The sequence below is a fragment of the Vulpes lagopus genome, chromosome 14 (genome assembly GCF_018345385.1).
Source record: "Vulpes lagopus strain Blue_001 chromosome 14, ASM1834538v1, whole genome shotgun sequence".
NCBI classification, from domain to species: Eukaryota; Metazoa; Chordata; class Mammalia; order Carnivora; family Canidae; genus Vulpes; species Vulpes lagopus.
Window position 1 is genome coordinate 3,171,355 of NC_054837.1, and position 15,521 is coordinate 3,186,875.

At 40.8% G+C, this 15,521-nt stretch overlaps 1 protein-coding gene across 5 annotated transcripts in view; it reads left to right on the forward strand.

Moving 5' to 3' along the window:
• PCDH15 (protocadherin related 15) overlaps nt 1–15,521 on the forward strand; it is a 743,522-nt gene that overhangs the window by 645,317 nt on the left and 82,684 nt on the right. For all 5 annotated transcript variants that reach the window (XM_041729528.1, XM_041729523.1, XM_041729527.1 and 2 more), the window contains one exon: nt 3,879–4,006. In XM_041729528.1, coding sequence (XP_041585462.1) covers nt 3,879–4,006 — 128 coding nt within the window. The remainder of the gene's footprint in view (nt 1–3,878; nt 4,007–15,521) is intronic.

The following is a 15,521-nucleotide window of genomic DNA, read 5'->3' on the forward strand; positions in this document are numbered from 1 at the left end:
CTAAAGGGACAGTGTTGAGGGCTGTGTGGATCTGAAACAAAAGAGGGATGAAGTGACCAGCAGGGACTCTGTGAGGGCATCTTGGGCATGGCCGGTACCTGCTAGATGGAGAGGCTCCTCGTAAGAAATTGAAGAAACGCAAGGTGTTTGTGATTATAATCTTTAAAGTGTTATTTGCAATAAATAAATAAATAAATAAATAAATAAATAAATAAATAAATGTTGCCTGCAAACAAATATGAAACTTCTTTTCACACAACTAGGGGGGAAGGATAGAGCGAGGAGCAGATGCTCTGCTGAGCAGGGAGCCCGATGCAGGACTTGACCCCAGAACCCTGAGATCATGACCTGAGCTCAAGGCAGATGCTTCACTGACTGAGCCACCCAAGCATCCTCATTTTGGTTTTCTATCCGAAGATGAGAATAATAATAGTTGCGATAATAGTTCCATCTCATAGGATTGCATTCTCCTGTGCAGCTAGGAACAGTGCCGGCTGCAAACTGCCCAGTAACCATTAGCTCCCACTGTTGAATTTTAGCTAAACATGGGAGGGCCATATGAACCAATGAATCTTGGTGTAAGTTCAACTTCTAATGAGAAATAAGGAACTGTCAAAATAATAAAATGTTTATGTTGATGGTTTTAAATTTGGACAAATTCATGATTAGAATGAAAAATATATTTAAATGGGTTCCTATACATGTAAAAAGGAATTATTTATACTATTCACCACTCTTTGTTGATGATTTTGTTTTTTCTATTTCAATAAAATTTGGGGGGGCACCCAGCTGGGTGCTGGGCTCAGTGGGTGGAGATCTGCTCTCAATCTCAGGGTTGTGGTGTTGAGTCCCACGTTGGATGTAGAGGTTACTGAAAAATAAAATCCTTAAAAAAATAAAAGTAATACAATTAAATAAAATTGTGATTGTACAAAACTCCAGAGGGTGAAATGCAGAAAGGTGGTAGTGATGATGATAGAGTTATTGGGCATAAAAATAGCCCAAGATGAGACTGACTTCCATGGTACTGAGTATATATAAAATATCTGTAGTATATTCTTTCCATTTCTTTTTTTGGGCAGATGAATTAGAAATTATGCAGTTCTGTAGCGTAGATTTATGATCCAATTCCAGTACAATTGTATTAAACTGCAGGGTTGTTAGGTAAATATTTCAAAAGTCAAGAGGAGAAACTAACCTGTATCATGTTGGAAGATGTTAGAGGTAAGAAAAGCAACGAAAAAAAAAAAAAAACCCACAACTTCGAGAAGTAGGTATGTTACATAGACGTATATTTGTTATTGTTTATTATTATTATTTAAATCAAAGATGCCTAAACCTGACAGATGAAAATTACAAGAAAAATTTAAACCAGTATTTCAGTCCTCTGATTATTATTCTCCCATCATTGTGCTTGCTCTCCCCATATAATTTATGGCATGGAATTACTATCACAATTTATTTTATGATTTATTTAAAGCACCAAATGAAAGATGGTTAAACTCTGTACCAGTCTCACAACAAATATGGACTTAAGCACAGTTGATACGGAAGCATGGTATCTTACGTGGTAATAATGATATTTGTGGGATGAGTATTTTATAAAAGGAAACTGTGAAAAACTTTAGTCCAGTTGTTAAAGTTGGGTAAATTATTTCACAGAAAATTTGCACTCAATTGAATATCATTAGTGTAAGTACATATGTATCTAGATGTTTCTAAGGATGTTAATTTTAGAGATTTGTAGTAACAGGTTAGTAACTAAACTGATACTTTAAAGAATGCTTTTACTGCAGCGTCTCTGGAATTTATAAAATGTACTCATATAATCCTTTTATTAGCATGTAATTGTCACTTAAAATTACAACACTGATTCTCACATTATTTTTCCCAATACCTAAGGAAATATTAGCTTTTTAAAAGGTTTGCCAAAGCACAGATTGTTTCCGACGGCATTATACATCTGTGCCTGGGCTTTAACCTTCTGTCATCATCTTAGAAAGTGTCAGGAGAAAAGTAGGTAAGTTTCAGAGCATAAATCTATGCCTTTACAGTGAGTTTAAAATCCACCTTTACTTTTTCAAAGATTGCCAACAGGGACCATGACTAATGTCATTAAGAACAACAACAACAATAAAAAAGTTTAAAGGTGATATTGTAATTTAGAATTCCTTTTGTTAAGAAAAATATTAAATTTAGAGCAGTTAGGTCCTTTGATTCCGGACATAAAATGGTCAGCTACTAAGATGAAAGTGGTTTTCCTTTTGGATGAGCTCCGCTGGTGGCCGAGAGGGCACAGCTCCGGGTCCCCGCGCTGTGGGATGGGGAACACACTCTGCCATTAGCCCTGCTTCCCTGCTGGCACCTTCTCCGTCCCCCTAGAACACTCACCTCTTGATTCTGACTCTCCCAGCTCAGCGGTGGTGAGGAAGAGACCAGAAGAGAGTAACTCAGTGGGTAGCAGCAGGGTATAGTGTTAAAACCTCACGGATACAGCAATTCCCTCACCTCTCTGACCTTTCTCAGGGCAAGTGCAAAGCCCCGAAAAGCCCACTTCTCTCCAAGACAATGCAGGTTAGTCCTTCAGGTATTTAATCCACGCAGATATATTGTACATGCACAACGTACCTACTGTGCTCGTAGACCGGTGTTAATTAGTTGTAGTTGGGGATATGAAGAAGCAACAAATCTAGAGTATCTCTGATAAATAATTTGTAGCTCAATTGCCCTATATTTGGTCCTAATTGAAGCCTAAGAGGAAAGTTCACATGGGTAAGACATCCAACTATAGATATAGATATAGATAATAATTTGAATCTACCTTTTAAAAAATGATTACCCACTTAGTCCTCATTTTTTTCTGGTTTGTAAGTTATTTTTAGACTTTTTTTTTCAGATTTTATTTATTTAAGAGAGAGTCACAGAGAGAGAGAGAGAGAGCACATGGGCAAAGGGAGAAGTAGAGGGAGAGGAGAAGCTGGCTCCCCACTGAGCAGGGAGCATGATGTGGGGCCTAACCTCAGGACCCCAGGATCATGACCTGAGCTGAGGGCAGATGCTTCACCCACTGGGTCCCCTAGGCGGCCCTGAGTTATTTTTACATATTGGATTATTTGTAAAGAGTCATTCATGGACAAGTGACAGGTGCTACATTTCTCGACATTTCTCGTTAAAAGGATGATGATGTGAGATTCTAACATTTGGGGATGAAATGTCTTTATGGCATAGTTCGCTAGCAGACATTACACACCCGGTGTTGATGAGTCACAACACAGTCATCTCTCCAGCTACGTCTGTTCAGTGGGTGAATGATAGCCTGTAACATATGATTAAACTCGGTTTCTCTTTGTGGAAGTATGTCCCTCCCCCAACCACTGTTTACCCTAAAATTAAAAAAATAGATATATTGCCCACTTTTAAAGTAAGAGAATATCATTGCTAGTTTTGCACTTAAGAAAAAGTATTGTTTTTAGTTGATGGCAGTTTCGCTTATTTCATAAGGAGTTTATATATGCGTGTCACTTCGGCTTAGTTGGTAGTATTTATGACTGTTTGTGAGAATGAACAGTCGAATTGGTTCATTAAAATTAGGGGAACACAATACTTTAGTGCCTATTAAATCAAGTAAAATGAATTACCAAGACATTGTAATTAAAAGAAATAACAACAACTTTACGTTATTACGCCAGAAGCATCATTATCTGTGTCCTCTGTGGACCTTGGGATATTAGACATGCCATTCAGGAATGACTTTCTGATTTAAGCCATTTCCATTGTTTCAGAGGGGTAAAAAAGTAAGTGTAATAAGTATTTACTCCAGTGCATTTTTTTCTAGTGAATAGCCACCAATTAAAAATATATTATTTCTTATCCTCCAGGCAATACGGCTAAAGTGTATATTGAGATTCAGGATGAAAATGATCATCCCCCAGTGTTTCAGAAAAAATTCTACATTGGAGGTGTATCTGAAGATGCAAGAATGTTTACTTCTGTGCTCAGAGTTAAGGTACGAGAAAATTTATTAAGATACCGAGCTAAAGTTAAAACAAAGAGCTCAGACTCTGCAGATAAACTGTAACCATGTAGTTTGTATTGACTGAGTCCTTATTCATGTTGTTTAAACAAAAGTCTGAAACTCCAAGATACACGAGTTTAATTAGGCAAACTAAATACAGATTAATTATGAGGAGAACATCGTGCAACTTTTATGGTTTATTTTTACTACAAAAATAGGAAAAATTACTTATGGTAATTTATACAGAATAAGATATGAAGTCACTAAAAAGTATGGCTGTCAGTAGATTTTTATGCCTCTCATAGGTTTAATTTAGGATAACTCCAAAGATTTGAAAGTGAGAGTATCTAGTGGCTGTTGTAAAATAAAAAATTACTGTTTTCTAATAGAAGAAACAATGTAAAAAAAAGAAATAATGTAATAAATAATTTTTTCTGCAATATTTTTTAAAATTCAAAATCCGGAACGAATGTAAAACATAAAACTACTAATTTTAGCAATTTACTAAACGTTTAAAAAAAAAACCCTCAGATATGTCAGAAAAAAAAATCACAAACCTACTTAGAATTTTTAAAAAGCACAATATCCAGGACCAAAGTTGATCATTTTTCATTTTCCTCCAGTTAGTTATCACCGAATACGTTGAAAGATTTTGTAAATGATTAGCGGTACGTAAAGTTGCGATAGGTTTGTTACTGAGAAATTAATAGATACTGGATTGCGTTGGGGAGAAAGTTTAGAGGCTAGAGCCTTTTAGACTCTTCATTACAGTTATTTTTTTCTAAAAGTTTTTTAAAAATATTTTCCTGAATAGCTATTAACATACACACATGAAAGCTGAATTACCCTGAACAAATCCAGCTGTTGGTTGCCTCTACCTGCACCCATGAGCGGTTGGTTGACTTTCTTTTCTCGTTACCTGGAGAACCGTGATTAGAGCCCTTCTTACATGTAGCTTTATCATCTTATGCACACTGAGCATGAAAGAGGACAGTCAACCAAGCAAAGGTACGTGTGCAGTGTGCTTGCAGAACAGCTCGCTCAGAGCTCCAGATACTGGCTCCTGATCTGAATCACCCCTGAGAGCCACAGATCTGTCAATCACATTATATCCGTGCCACATTAGGATTCGCAAGTGAAAAGCAACTACAAAGGAGCTGATTTGTATCCTATTTTATGTTTTAGTCCTATGAACTCTTGATCGATTCCATTTGTTCATTTAGTGAGCAGATGTTTTTGAAGTACTGACCGTATGGATTATTCTTAAACTTGGACATGGAGCAGTTCAAAAACAAAGTAATACAAACTAGTGAAAGAAACAAATAACTGGTGGGTAAAATCCATAGGGATTCAATACCAAGTCATGTGGTCAAGAGCAAGACTTGTGGGTTCCTAGGTAAGGAGGTTCTGCTCCTCCCACTCTCAAGTCCCCAAAGCCAGAGGGAGTTTGGAGGTGAGCATGGCTGGAAGAGTGGTGGGAGATGAGATTGGAAATGTAGCCCGGGACTAGAATACGGGGTTTATCCTAGAGGTGTTGGAAAGGAAGTCTTTGAATGGTTTTGTTCAGGGGCATGACATAATCTGGTATAACAGGATCATTCAGGATGCTGTGCAGGGTTCGAGTGGAGGTGGTTAAGAGTGATCGTAGACAAGAGCAGCCACAGTGCCCCACGCAGTACTTTCCAGGAGAGGTGTGAGAGTAGGCTGGAGTGATGGCCAGGAGGGGCTCAACGACAGCCAAGAGGATACACCGATGGGTCATACGAGGGGCATTAGAGAAAACCAAGAATGGTCCCGATGTTTTGTTCCGAACAGGTCCCCACCCCTCCCCCAGGTACTGTGGCAGTACAAATCAAGAGTTCACTTCTGGAGACTTTATGTGTGGGGGTTTCTTTAATATGGCAAGGCACCTGCAGGTGCTGATGGAGATGCAGGGAAGAAATGATGATCTGGGATAAAATCACTGAGGTTACGGGTGTGGATAGAGACGTCAAAGACTAAGCCCTGACACTCACCACTTAGAGTCAGGGAGAGAGAGGATCCTTCAAAGGAGACTGAGGCGTCGCCGCCCTGAGGCCACAGGAATGCCAGGAGGATGCAATCTGTGCACCCCCTGGAAAGAGCAAGACTGGAAATAGAGGGAGTGATCAAAAGTCAGATGCTGCTGGGAGTGGACTGCCCTGAGGACATTCACATGACCATTTAGGATAAAGAGAGCACTTGTAGTGGAAAGGATTTAAAAAGAGAGAGAGAGAGAGAGAGAGAGAGAGAAAGAAAGAGAGAGAGAAGCCAAATTTGAAAATATCCTATTAACACGGGGGGCTTTTCAAGAGGCCTATAGATGACGGTAGTGAGATTGTTTGGTGAGCGATATAATCCGATGATGGCATGTACTTCAGAGGGATTGGGAGAGGGGAGCAGAGGAGGTGCAGTGACATTCCAGAAGCTTCCGTTCAGACCGAGAGAGACCTGCCACCCATCTGCCCCCAGGCTCTGTGCTGGTAAAGTGTGGGGGCCGCTGCCTGAGACAGCTGCAGAAAGCCATGCCTCCTGGGGTGAGGAATCAGGAAGGAAAGGTGACATAGGTCGATTGAAGCCTGGATATTTAGGGGATGTTGCTGATGATGGACAGTGGGCTCCAGGGGATCCCTAGGAAGGTCTCGTGGTGGAAGTGCAGTGGGAATCTGGGTCAACCTAGTAGGCAAAGGCCTGCGTGGGTGGAAGGAGCTGGGTGCTGGCAGGTGCTTTGGGTGGACACATGGACTTAAACCGTGAGGAGGACAGGATGGGTCTGGTTGCCTCTTCAGGACTCCTGAGAACCCTGAGGGACACCCCTGCCTTTGATATATCAGGGGGCACTCTTGCTGGGTTACGGGTTCTTTCCAGGAAGCTGGCTTTATGCAGTGTGATATTCCACATGAGTGAGAGAAGAAGAATGGAGGGGGGGAGAGAGAGAGAAGAGGGAGGGGAGAGGGAAGGAGGGGGAGAGAGATGGAGAGAGAGAGAGAAGGGAGGGGGAGAAGGGGAGGATGGGGAGAGAAAGGGAGGGAGAGAGAGGGGGAGAGAGAGAGAAGGAGGAAGGGAGAGGGGAGGAGGGGGAGAGAGATGGAGGGAAAGATGGGGAGAGAAAGGGGGGAGAGAAAGGGAGGGGGGAAGAGGGGAGGAGAGGGAGAGAAAGGGAGGGAGAGAGAGGACTGTAACGATGTACAGATGCAAGTCTGGGCTGTAATAATCAATGCTGTTAGCAAAGCACAAACTGCCTTGTGGATTCAGGAGGAAGGAGACCTTTCAAGGGTGAAAGAACGCAAAGAACTGGAAGGATCTGCATGGCGCTCGGGGTGGTTGGATATTCTCCAGTGAAGCTTCAAGGAGGCAAAGCCCGAGTGTGGCCCCAGAGGAAATGGGGAGCCGGAACCCAGAGTGGAAAGCACCCAGCCTGTCTGCAGAACAGATGGAAAGCAGGGAGCTCGGGGTGACGGGAGTAATAAATCTTAAATTGGTGGACACGCTCGGGAGCTGCTTTTAGCCTCAATGCCCGGAATCTTCTCTTTTCCAAATCGAATCAGAGTGAAGTGAGTTAAGCGATTCTTTTCAATTCACTCTTATTGGAAAGAGTGGTGACTCGGGGCCAGCCCAGCACGGGTTCTGGATGGAAAGACCACTAGCAGGACAGGGAAGCAGCCCCCTGACTGGGAAGGGGGCTCTCATACCACTGACTGTGACTGTGGGATGCAGCAGCATTTTGCCTACTATACATGCAAGTTAATTTCGTGTGATTCACCGTGAAATGCGTAAGGACGAATTTCGAATGTAAAAAATTGTGTCACATGTGGGAAGGGGAAGAGGATACACATGTATGGACCTGACGAAGAAAGGGGAGACTTTGAAATACCAGTGAGTAAAACCATACTTACTAGCTTAAAACACCAAGCGTGGATTAAGGGTGTCGCTAAAAATACGTTAAGGTAGAAATAACACGATGAGAGCACTTATTTGAAATGAATTATGCAGTATAAGTGATAGTATAAGGAAATCATGAGTATAGGCTCTGAAGTAGCATATCTAATATGCTTAGAGATGGCTTCAAAGTTCATTTTTTAAAAAATATATATATATAGTATGTTCCTAGCATGTGCTGAAAATACGGAGGCGAACCAAACAGACTGTCTCCTGCCCTTTCATAGTTGGCATTTTATTATTTTTTTTTACTATTTATTTATGATAGTCACAGAGAGAGAGAGAGAGAGAGAGAGGCAGAGACACAGGCAGAGGGAGAAGCAGGCTCCATGCACCGGGAGCCCGATGTGGGATTCGATCCCGGGTCTCCAGGATCGCGCCCTGGGCCAAAGGCAGGCGCCGAACCGCTGCACCACGCAGGGATCCCCGTTAGTTGGCATTTTAGTAACTAAACAAACAAACCAACAAAAAAAAAGTAAATAAATAAGACTTTTATTCATACATCCATGTAGAGATCAGGTTTCTGGCTCAAAAATTTGAACATTCGTGTCATGTCAAAGGATGTCTGTGGTCGTGTCCAAAGGACACAGAACAGAGTATTAATTGGGAATATCTACATTTACTATGGTTCCGTGATGATGTCTCAGTCGCAACTGGTTCCATAAAATTGATTTCCACTGGTCACAAGCAATCAGTTATTTTCATTGCAGGGGCAGGGAGTAAGAAAATCAATAGTAATTTGTCTCTCCAGCCTTTTTTTTTTTTTTTCTCCAGCCTTTGATACAGAAATTAACATCAGCCAAAAGGATCACCTGTGGTATAGACCCAAGAGAGCCCAGGGCGGGATCGCCAACAGGCATGGGGTTGTTCATGGCAGCAGCATCACTCACAGTAGCTACCCTGGAGTAGGGCTCAGTCTTCCAAAAGAAGGAACTGTTGACCTGGGCTGGGTCATGAATAAACCCCAAAGGCAATAGGCTGAGTGAAACCAGCCAGACACAAATCATCCCACTTGTATGAGGTTCCAAGAAGAGTCAAATTTGCAGAGACAGCAAAGAGAATGTGGTTTGCCTGGACCCATGGGTCGGGGGGTGGGGGTGGGATGGGGAGTTCACATTTAATGGTTGCAGAGCTTCAAGGTGGGAAGACAAAAAACAAAAAATGGTAGACGGGAATGGTGGTAACAGTCACATACTACTGTAAATGTACTTAAGGCAACTGATCTGTGCACTGAAAAGTGGTTAAAATGGTAAATTTTATGTGATGGGTTTTTCCACTCAGTAGAGGATAAATCACAAAGGGAAAGGAAGGGCATCTCCACTGTTGGCAGACGATGACCACTCTTTCTTCCCAAACTAAGATTCCTCGGTGACATCCGTCCCCTTGAGGTTGAGTTGAGTGGGGATCTGACTTTCAGATTCCCAAGCAAAGATTTGCATTGGTCCGATTATTTTTATGGATCAGGTTAACCCTGGTGTTGAACCAGGGTCATCACTATAGGCTACCGGCTGCAGCCGTCGGTCTGGCCCTAATGCTCTCGGCTGCCAGGGGGTACGTGTCAGAAATCTCCAGGCCCTGTGTGTTGGCGAAGCCCCCGGGAAATTCAGATCTGCCCTTAACTTTGGGGTGAGGCTGTTAGTTGAATATCACTTCCTGAAATGCCCTGTGCTAAGGCAAAAAATGACCGATAAATTCATTTACATCCATGTAACCTACCTCCTCGACAGAGACGCTATAAAGGAGGAGAAGAAAAGCAATATGCTGAAAGCAAATATTTTGCAACATATATATATATATATATATATATATATATATTTTTAAAGTCAAAGAAGCAGTGTCCAGAATACAGGGGAAAAAAAAAAAAAACTATTTGGGAGCAACAATATAGCCAATAAAAACAAAGGTGAAAAATTCTTGAGTATTTGTCATATTATTTAAAAGTTTCTGTGTGAGCTAAGTAAGACTAAGCTGGGCTTGTGAACAGGGACTTTTTGGTTCCTCGTTGTCCTTTGGAAGATGTGGATCAATGAGTAACTCTTTACTAGTGACAATAGCCTGCCATTTGGGTTTTTTTTTCTTTATTTTTTTTTTTCTGAGAACTGTGAGAAACTCTTCATATTTTAGCCTGTGAGATGTATTTAAACAAATACAAGCAAATAAATAATCAAATAAAACACCTACGTCTACGGTGGGCACGATGATTCTCTATGGCGTTGTCGGGGGGAATAGTTCCTAAGGTTTAGTGACTTTCCAGGTGTCACTCAGCCCATAACCACTGAAGTCAGAATTCAGTTCAGTTTACGTTTTTCAAGGAATTTATATATATATATATATATAACTTCATTTATTTATTATTCATATATAATATATATATATATATATATATATATATATATATATATATATATATATAACTTCCACATCCCCTGCTTCTCCTGGGAAGTGAGGAATAAAATCGTGGCAGAAATAACAGAATGTATTAAGTTTCTATGAAAAATTAAGAGGCGATTAACAAGACGACTAATTGCTTTTCAAATTGACGTGGCCTCTGTGAATTGTGATTCCCTCTATTACACTAACAAATCAGATCTGGCCTGAGATGCACCACTTGATTTAGTAACTAATTTTTCCAAGTTTACTGCATGTCTTCTTTAACGGCCACCGAGAGCCTGACTTAATGCAAATGCAGGGAGGGGCTAAATATGATCAAGAACCCTCTGAGTTATGAGGATACTTTCCAGAATTTAGTTCAATAAGTTCCTCTCTCTCCCAATTGCAGATGGGAAAACCTCAGTGTCAGAAAGATTGAATTAAAGTGTTGACTTGAAAAAAAAAAAAATAAAGTGTTGACTTGATGCCTCCTGGATGTCAAGAAGACTCTATGAACGCGGCATCTTTGAGCCATTAGATAAGCCAAATTTAAGAAAGCCATTGCCTAAAAGCAAACACGGTTCCGAAAAAGCATCAGCAAAGAAGCGGTTCTCCCTGTCAAATCCTTAATTCTTTATTGCATTTTCTCAAGAAGCATGAGACAGGGCAAGAGGAGTTAGCAGAAGGATGGTGTTGAGAAAAAAAAAAAAAAAGCCAAGGCCAATGTGTGTATCTTGTGATGCAGACGTCCTTGGGGGCCAAGTATGTGGAAGTAGGGGAGAGGCAAGGTCAAGGGCGAAGGGGCCGTAATGTTGGCCTGTGGTCAGGCCGGTGCTTCCAAGTTTCCTGGGCGCCAGCCCTGTGTCTGCTCGTGCAGGCCTGATGGAAAGCAATCCCAGCCTGTTGGTGAGGGGTTAGCATGTCTCCCCAGCGGGGCACCTCGCCCTAGGCCAGACCAGTGTACCCATAGCCAACCGGCGCCTTATGTTTACACTATGCTAAGTACTCTAAGCACTTCTCACTCCTACTCCTCGGAAGCTCCACGAGTTTGCTGTATTATCCTCGACTTAAAGATGAGACCACAAAGGCACAGAAGCCCTACGTCACCTTCCCAGGGTATACTGGGAGTCAGGTGTGCAGCCAGGATGCACCCCTGGGCCCACAACCCTTGGATTGGGTCCCAGAAATGAAGTCTTTGTGGCACATCACACTTCAGCTCTCCTGGCCACTCCTGTCTTGTCTCATGCAAATGTTGCTTTGAACTAGGTGCCTTTTAAAGCCTTTAACCATTTCTGGTAGTAGGATGATGGCCTGGGTGGCTCAGCTGTTGAGCATCTGCCTTTGGCTCAGGGCCTGATCCCAGATTCCCGGGATTGAGTCCCACACCGAGCTCCTTGCGTGGAGCCTGCTTTTCCTCCTTCTGCCTGTGTCTCTGCCTCTCTGTCTGTGTCTCTCATGAATAAATAAAATATTTGTTAAAAAAAAAAAAAAGGGATGATGGCATGGCGGGAAAAGATGCCAAGTGCCCTGAAAGAGCTGTCATATTTGAGAGCTCCAATTAAAGCTCCATAGTGTGGATGACTTGATTCTGAAATCCAGAGCACCGTGTATGTCTCACCATTTCTGTGGTTTGTGCCCCTTGAAGCTGGTGGATTATTTTATGACCGTTTTTTTCCAAGTCGGCGCTCTGTCCAAGAGAGATGTAAGAGGTGTTTCTTTAAAATTTTATTTGTGCGTTTTTACATATTGCCATGTCTTTTAGCCTTTTCAGTCAAGACGTCCCATGAACTGTGTGGATAAATTATCAATTTTCAGATAAGTAGAAATACTCTTTCAATGAAACTTTCTTGAGCCTGATTACAACACCCAGAATAACAGGACCTTTCATTTCCCTGGGAATCTCCCTTCTTGCCAAAATTAGGAGCTTAGGCTTAATTTTTTTTTTAATTTCAGGCATCCATCATACTTTTCCATTTATTTAACCCCAATGGAGGCTCCAATTGTCAAGAAAATTGTTTTTTCGTAACAACTGGTACACTTCTCTTCTGTGATCTTGGATTATTATCGCTTCTAGGCCTTTTGGCTAAGCTGAAGTGTGATCTTGGATTATGTTGTAGTGAATGATGTCTTCTTTTTGGTTTGTCTGCTGGATGGAGCCGAAAGTAAAATATTTGATTCATCTTTAGTAATTTTAGAAGATGAATGCAATGCACGTGTGGCATGCTAACATTCTCTCTGGTTTCTTTGAGATGCTCTGCTTATTTGTTCTCTGTCATCTTTCCCTTTAACTGTTATACCTTATGGAGTTTCAGAAATGACCTCATACCTATTTTGGAAATCTGTGCAGTATACGCAAACAAACGATCACTAAATACTCTGTTTCTGGGAGTCTAACCCTGCGTTTTTCCCTTGTACAAGTTGAGATACGTGAAGTGTCATTGCCAGTTTCTGATACCTAGCATGTGTGCTTATTTGTATGAACAAATATAAAATCATAGTCTCATTACTATTAGCATAAATGGACAAGATCATGTCTTTTTTTTCCTGCAAATGGAATGTCCAGATAAAATAATTTTGCTTTTATGACTTTTACTCTCTTTCTCTTCTCTTTCTCTATACAAATCAGCCTTTCTATTATCGCAGAAGGGACATCTAAAACTCTTCCCATCCACATGGTAGTAACTACATTTACACTTCTTGGTTTGAATGTGACTTAATTAAAAAGTGTCTTGATTTCTCCCTTCAAATAAAAGGGAGCTATTTTTCTCCACGCTATAAGTGTCTGAAGAATGAGGAAGGCTTTGGGTCCTTAAAACTAGATGAAAAGTGGTGCTCGGGGCACCTGGGGGGCTCAGTCGGTGCAATGTCTGCCTTCTGTTCAGGTCATGACCCCAGTCGTGGGATTGAGCCCTACATCAAGCTCCCTGCTCAGTGGAGAGCCTGCTTCTCCTCTCCCTCTGCTGCTCCCCTTGTTTGTGCTCTCTTTCTCTCTCTCTCTCTGACAAACAAATAAGATCTTAAAAAAAAAAAAAAAAAAGAAAAAAAGAAAAGTGGTTCTCATAACTGGAAATTTCCCTAAAAGTGGAGAGCCTGAAGAATTTGTATGGGGTCTTAAGCCATTGGACATGATACATGGAAAGAAAATTCTTTATTCAATGAATGGCTAAATCATTTTTGCCTTTCCTAAGTTCATTGGCGGCTCATATATTTCAAAGTTGGATCACACTCTACTGGGATTAGAAGTTTATTTAATGCCTGCGTGTCTTTCAGATGATTAAATGCATAACAATCCAAGGTGTGGATGTGGAATATCATCTTTTGAGTCAAGCTTCCATTTTCTTGTAGGAGATTTTATATGTCGTAGGGCAGCGATGACTGTGTGTGTGCTCCTATATTACATTCCAAGGACATGTCTTCCATCATTGGTAGGAATGTGGACACTCAGCTTAAAAATCTCAGAACCCCCCCGCCCAAAAAAAAAAATCTCAGAGTCCTTGTAAAAGTGAGGACTGCATTTCCAAATACAATTCCACAGATAATTCAGACAAATAAGAATGACTTTTGTATGAAAATGTCCTGTAAGTCCTTAAATTTCTATTTGACTTTACGTCATACTGACCCAACATGGAAGATCTATAATGCCAATCAAAGAAGAAATGATAAATCATCTTTTTTAAAGTTTTATTCATACATCTTTAAATATATTTTAATTTTGAATTGCCTATTAATATCGACAGTAAGGAGTAAAATACTAGATTCCTTTAATATGTATTATGAAGAAAACTTAGGTCCAAATAAGTCATAAAAAATGGATGACTCTTCCTAGTAGTTTTAATGAATTTTCCTTAATGAAAACCAGCAAGCCTGAAGCAACATTATGTACATGAAGAGAACATAATTTACTTTGGTTAGTTCATAAGTCATTATACATCTGAGAAGTGCCAAAAGACTTTAATTTAAAAAAAACAAAAACAGGCACAGAAATTTCTGAGTTCACAAAACAATATTTTTTATTTAAATTCAATATGCCAACATATAGTATAACACCCAGTGCTCATCCCGTCAAGTGCCCTGCTCAGTGCCCGTCACCTAGTCACCCCAACCCCCCACCCACCTCCCCTTCCACCACCCCTTGTTCATTTCCCAGAGTTAGGTGTCTCTCATGTGCCGTCACCCTCTCTGATATTTCCCTCTCAGTTCCCCTCCTTTCCCCTATAAACCCTTTCACTATTTCTTATATTCCCCATATGAGTGAAACCATATGATGATCATCATTCTCCAAGTGACTTACATCACTCAGCATCATACCCTCCAGTTCCATCCACATCCATGTAAATGGCGGATATTTGTCATTTCTAATGGCTGAGGAATATTCCACTGTATACATAGACCACATCTTCTTTATTCATCTTTCAGTGGACACCAAGGCTCCTTCCATAGTTTGGCTATTGTGGACCTTGCTGCTGTAGGACATCCTACATTGGGGTGCAGGTGCCCCGGCGTTTCATTGCATCTGTATCTTTGGGGTAAATCCCCAGCAGTGCAATTGCTGGGTCATAGGGTAGCTCTATTTTCAACTTCCCAAGGATCCTCCCTACTGTTTTCCAGAGTGGCTGCCCCAGCTTGCATCTCCACCAACAGTGTAACATTGTAATGAATAGGAATAATAAAACTGTAAACTAGAGATTCCCACCAAGCAGATCCTGAAACTTTATGAGGTAACCATGATAGTTTTTGTAAACAGATTTATTTTTCACACTGCTTTATTTTATGTGTTCCCAGGTTTTTTTTCCCCTAGGCAGTTGTGGCCTCTTATGATCTGAGTATTCTATAAAAACACAAAGTCAATGAGTCATAGTAATTTGAAAGACTTTATTACCACCTGAAGCCAAAAGCCCCCAAGATATGTTACAAACTAATATCAAAGATCTCCAATCCAGAGTATATAAAGAACTCTAACAAAATGATGATTCAAAACAAAACAAAATGCCCAAGATAAAAAGATAGGAATAAGATTGGAATAGGCCCTGCATAAAGAGGATATAAAAATTGGCAGAAAACACATAAAGAGGGATTCAATTTTATTAACTCATAGAGAATTACAAAATAAACCATAAGAGACCACCCTCTGTTCATCAAAATGGCTAAAAGAAGAGACAGATAAAGCCCAATTTTGCAG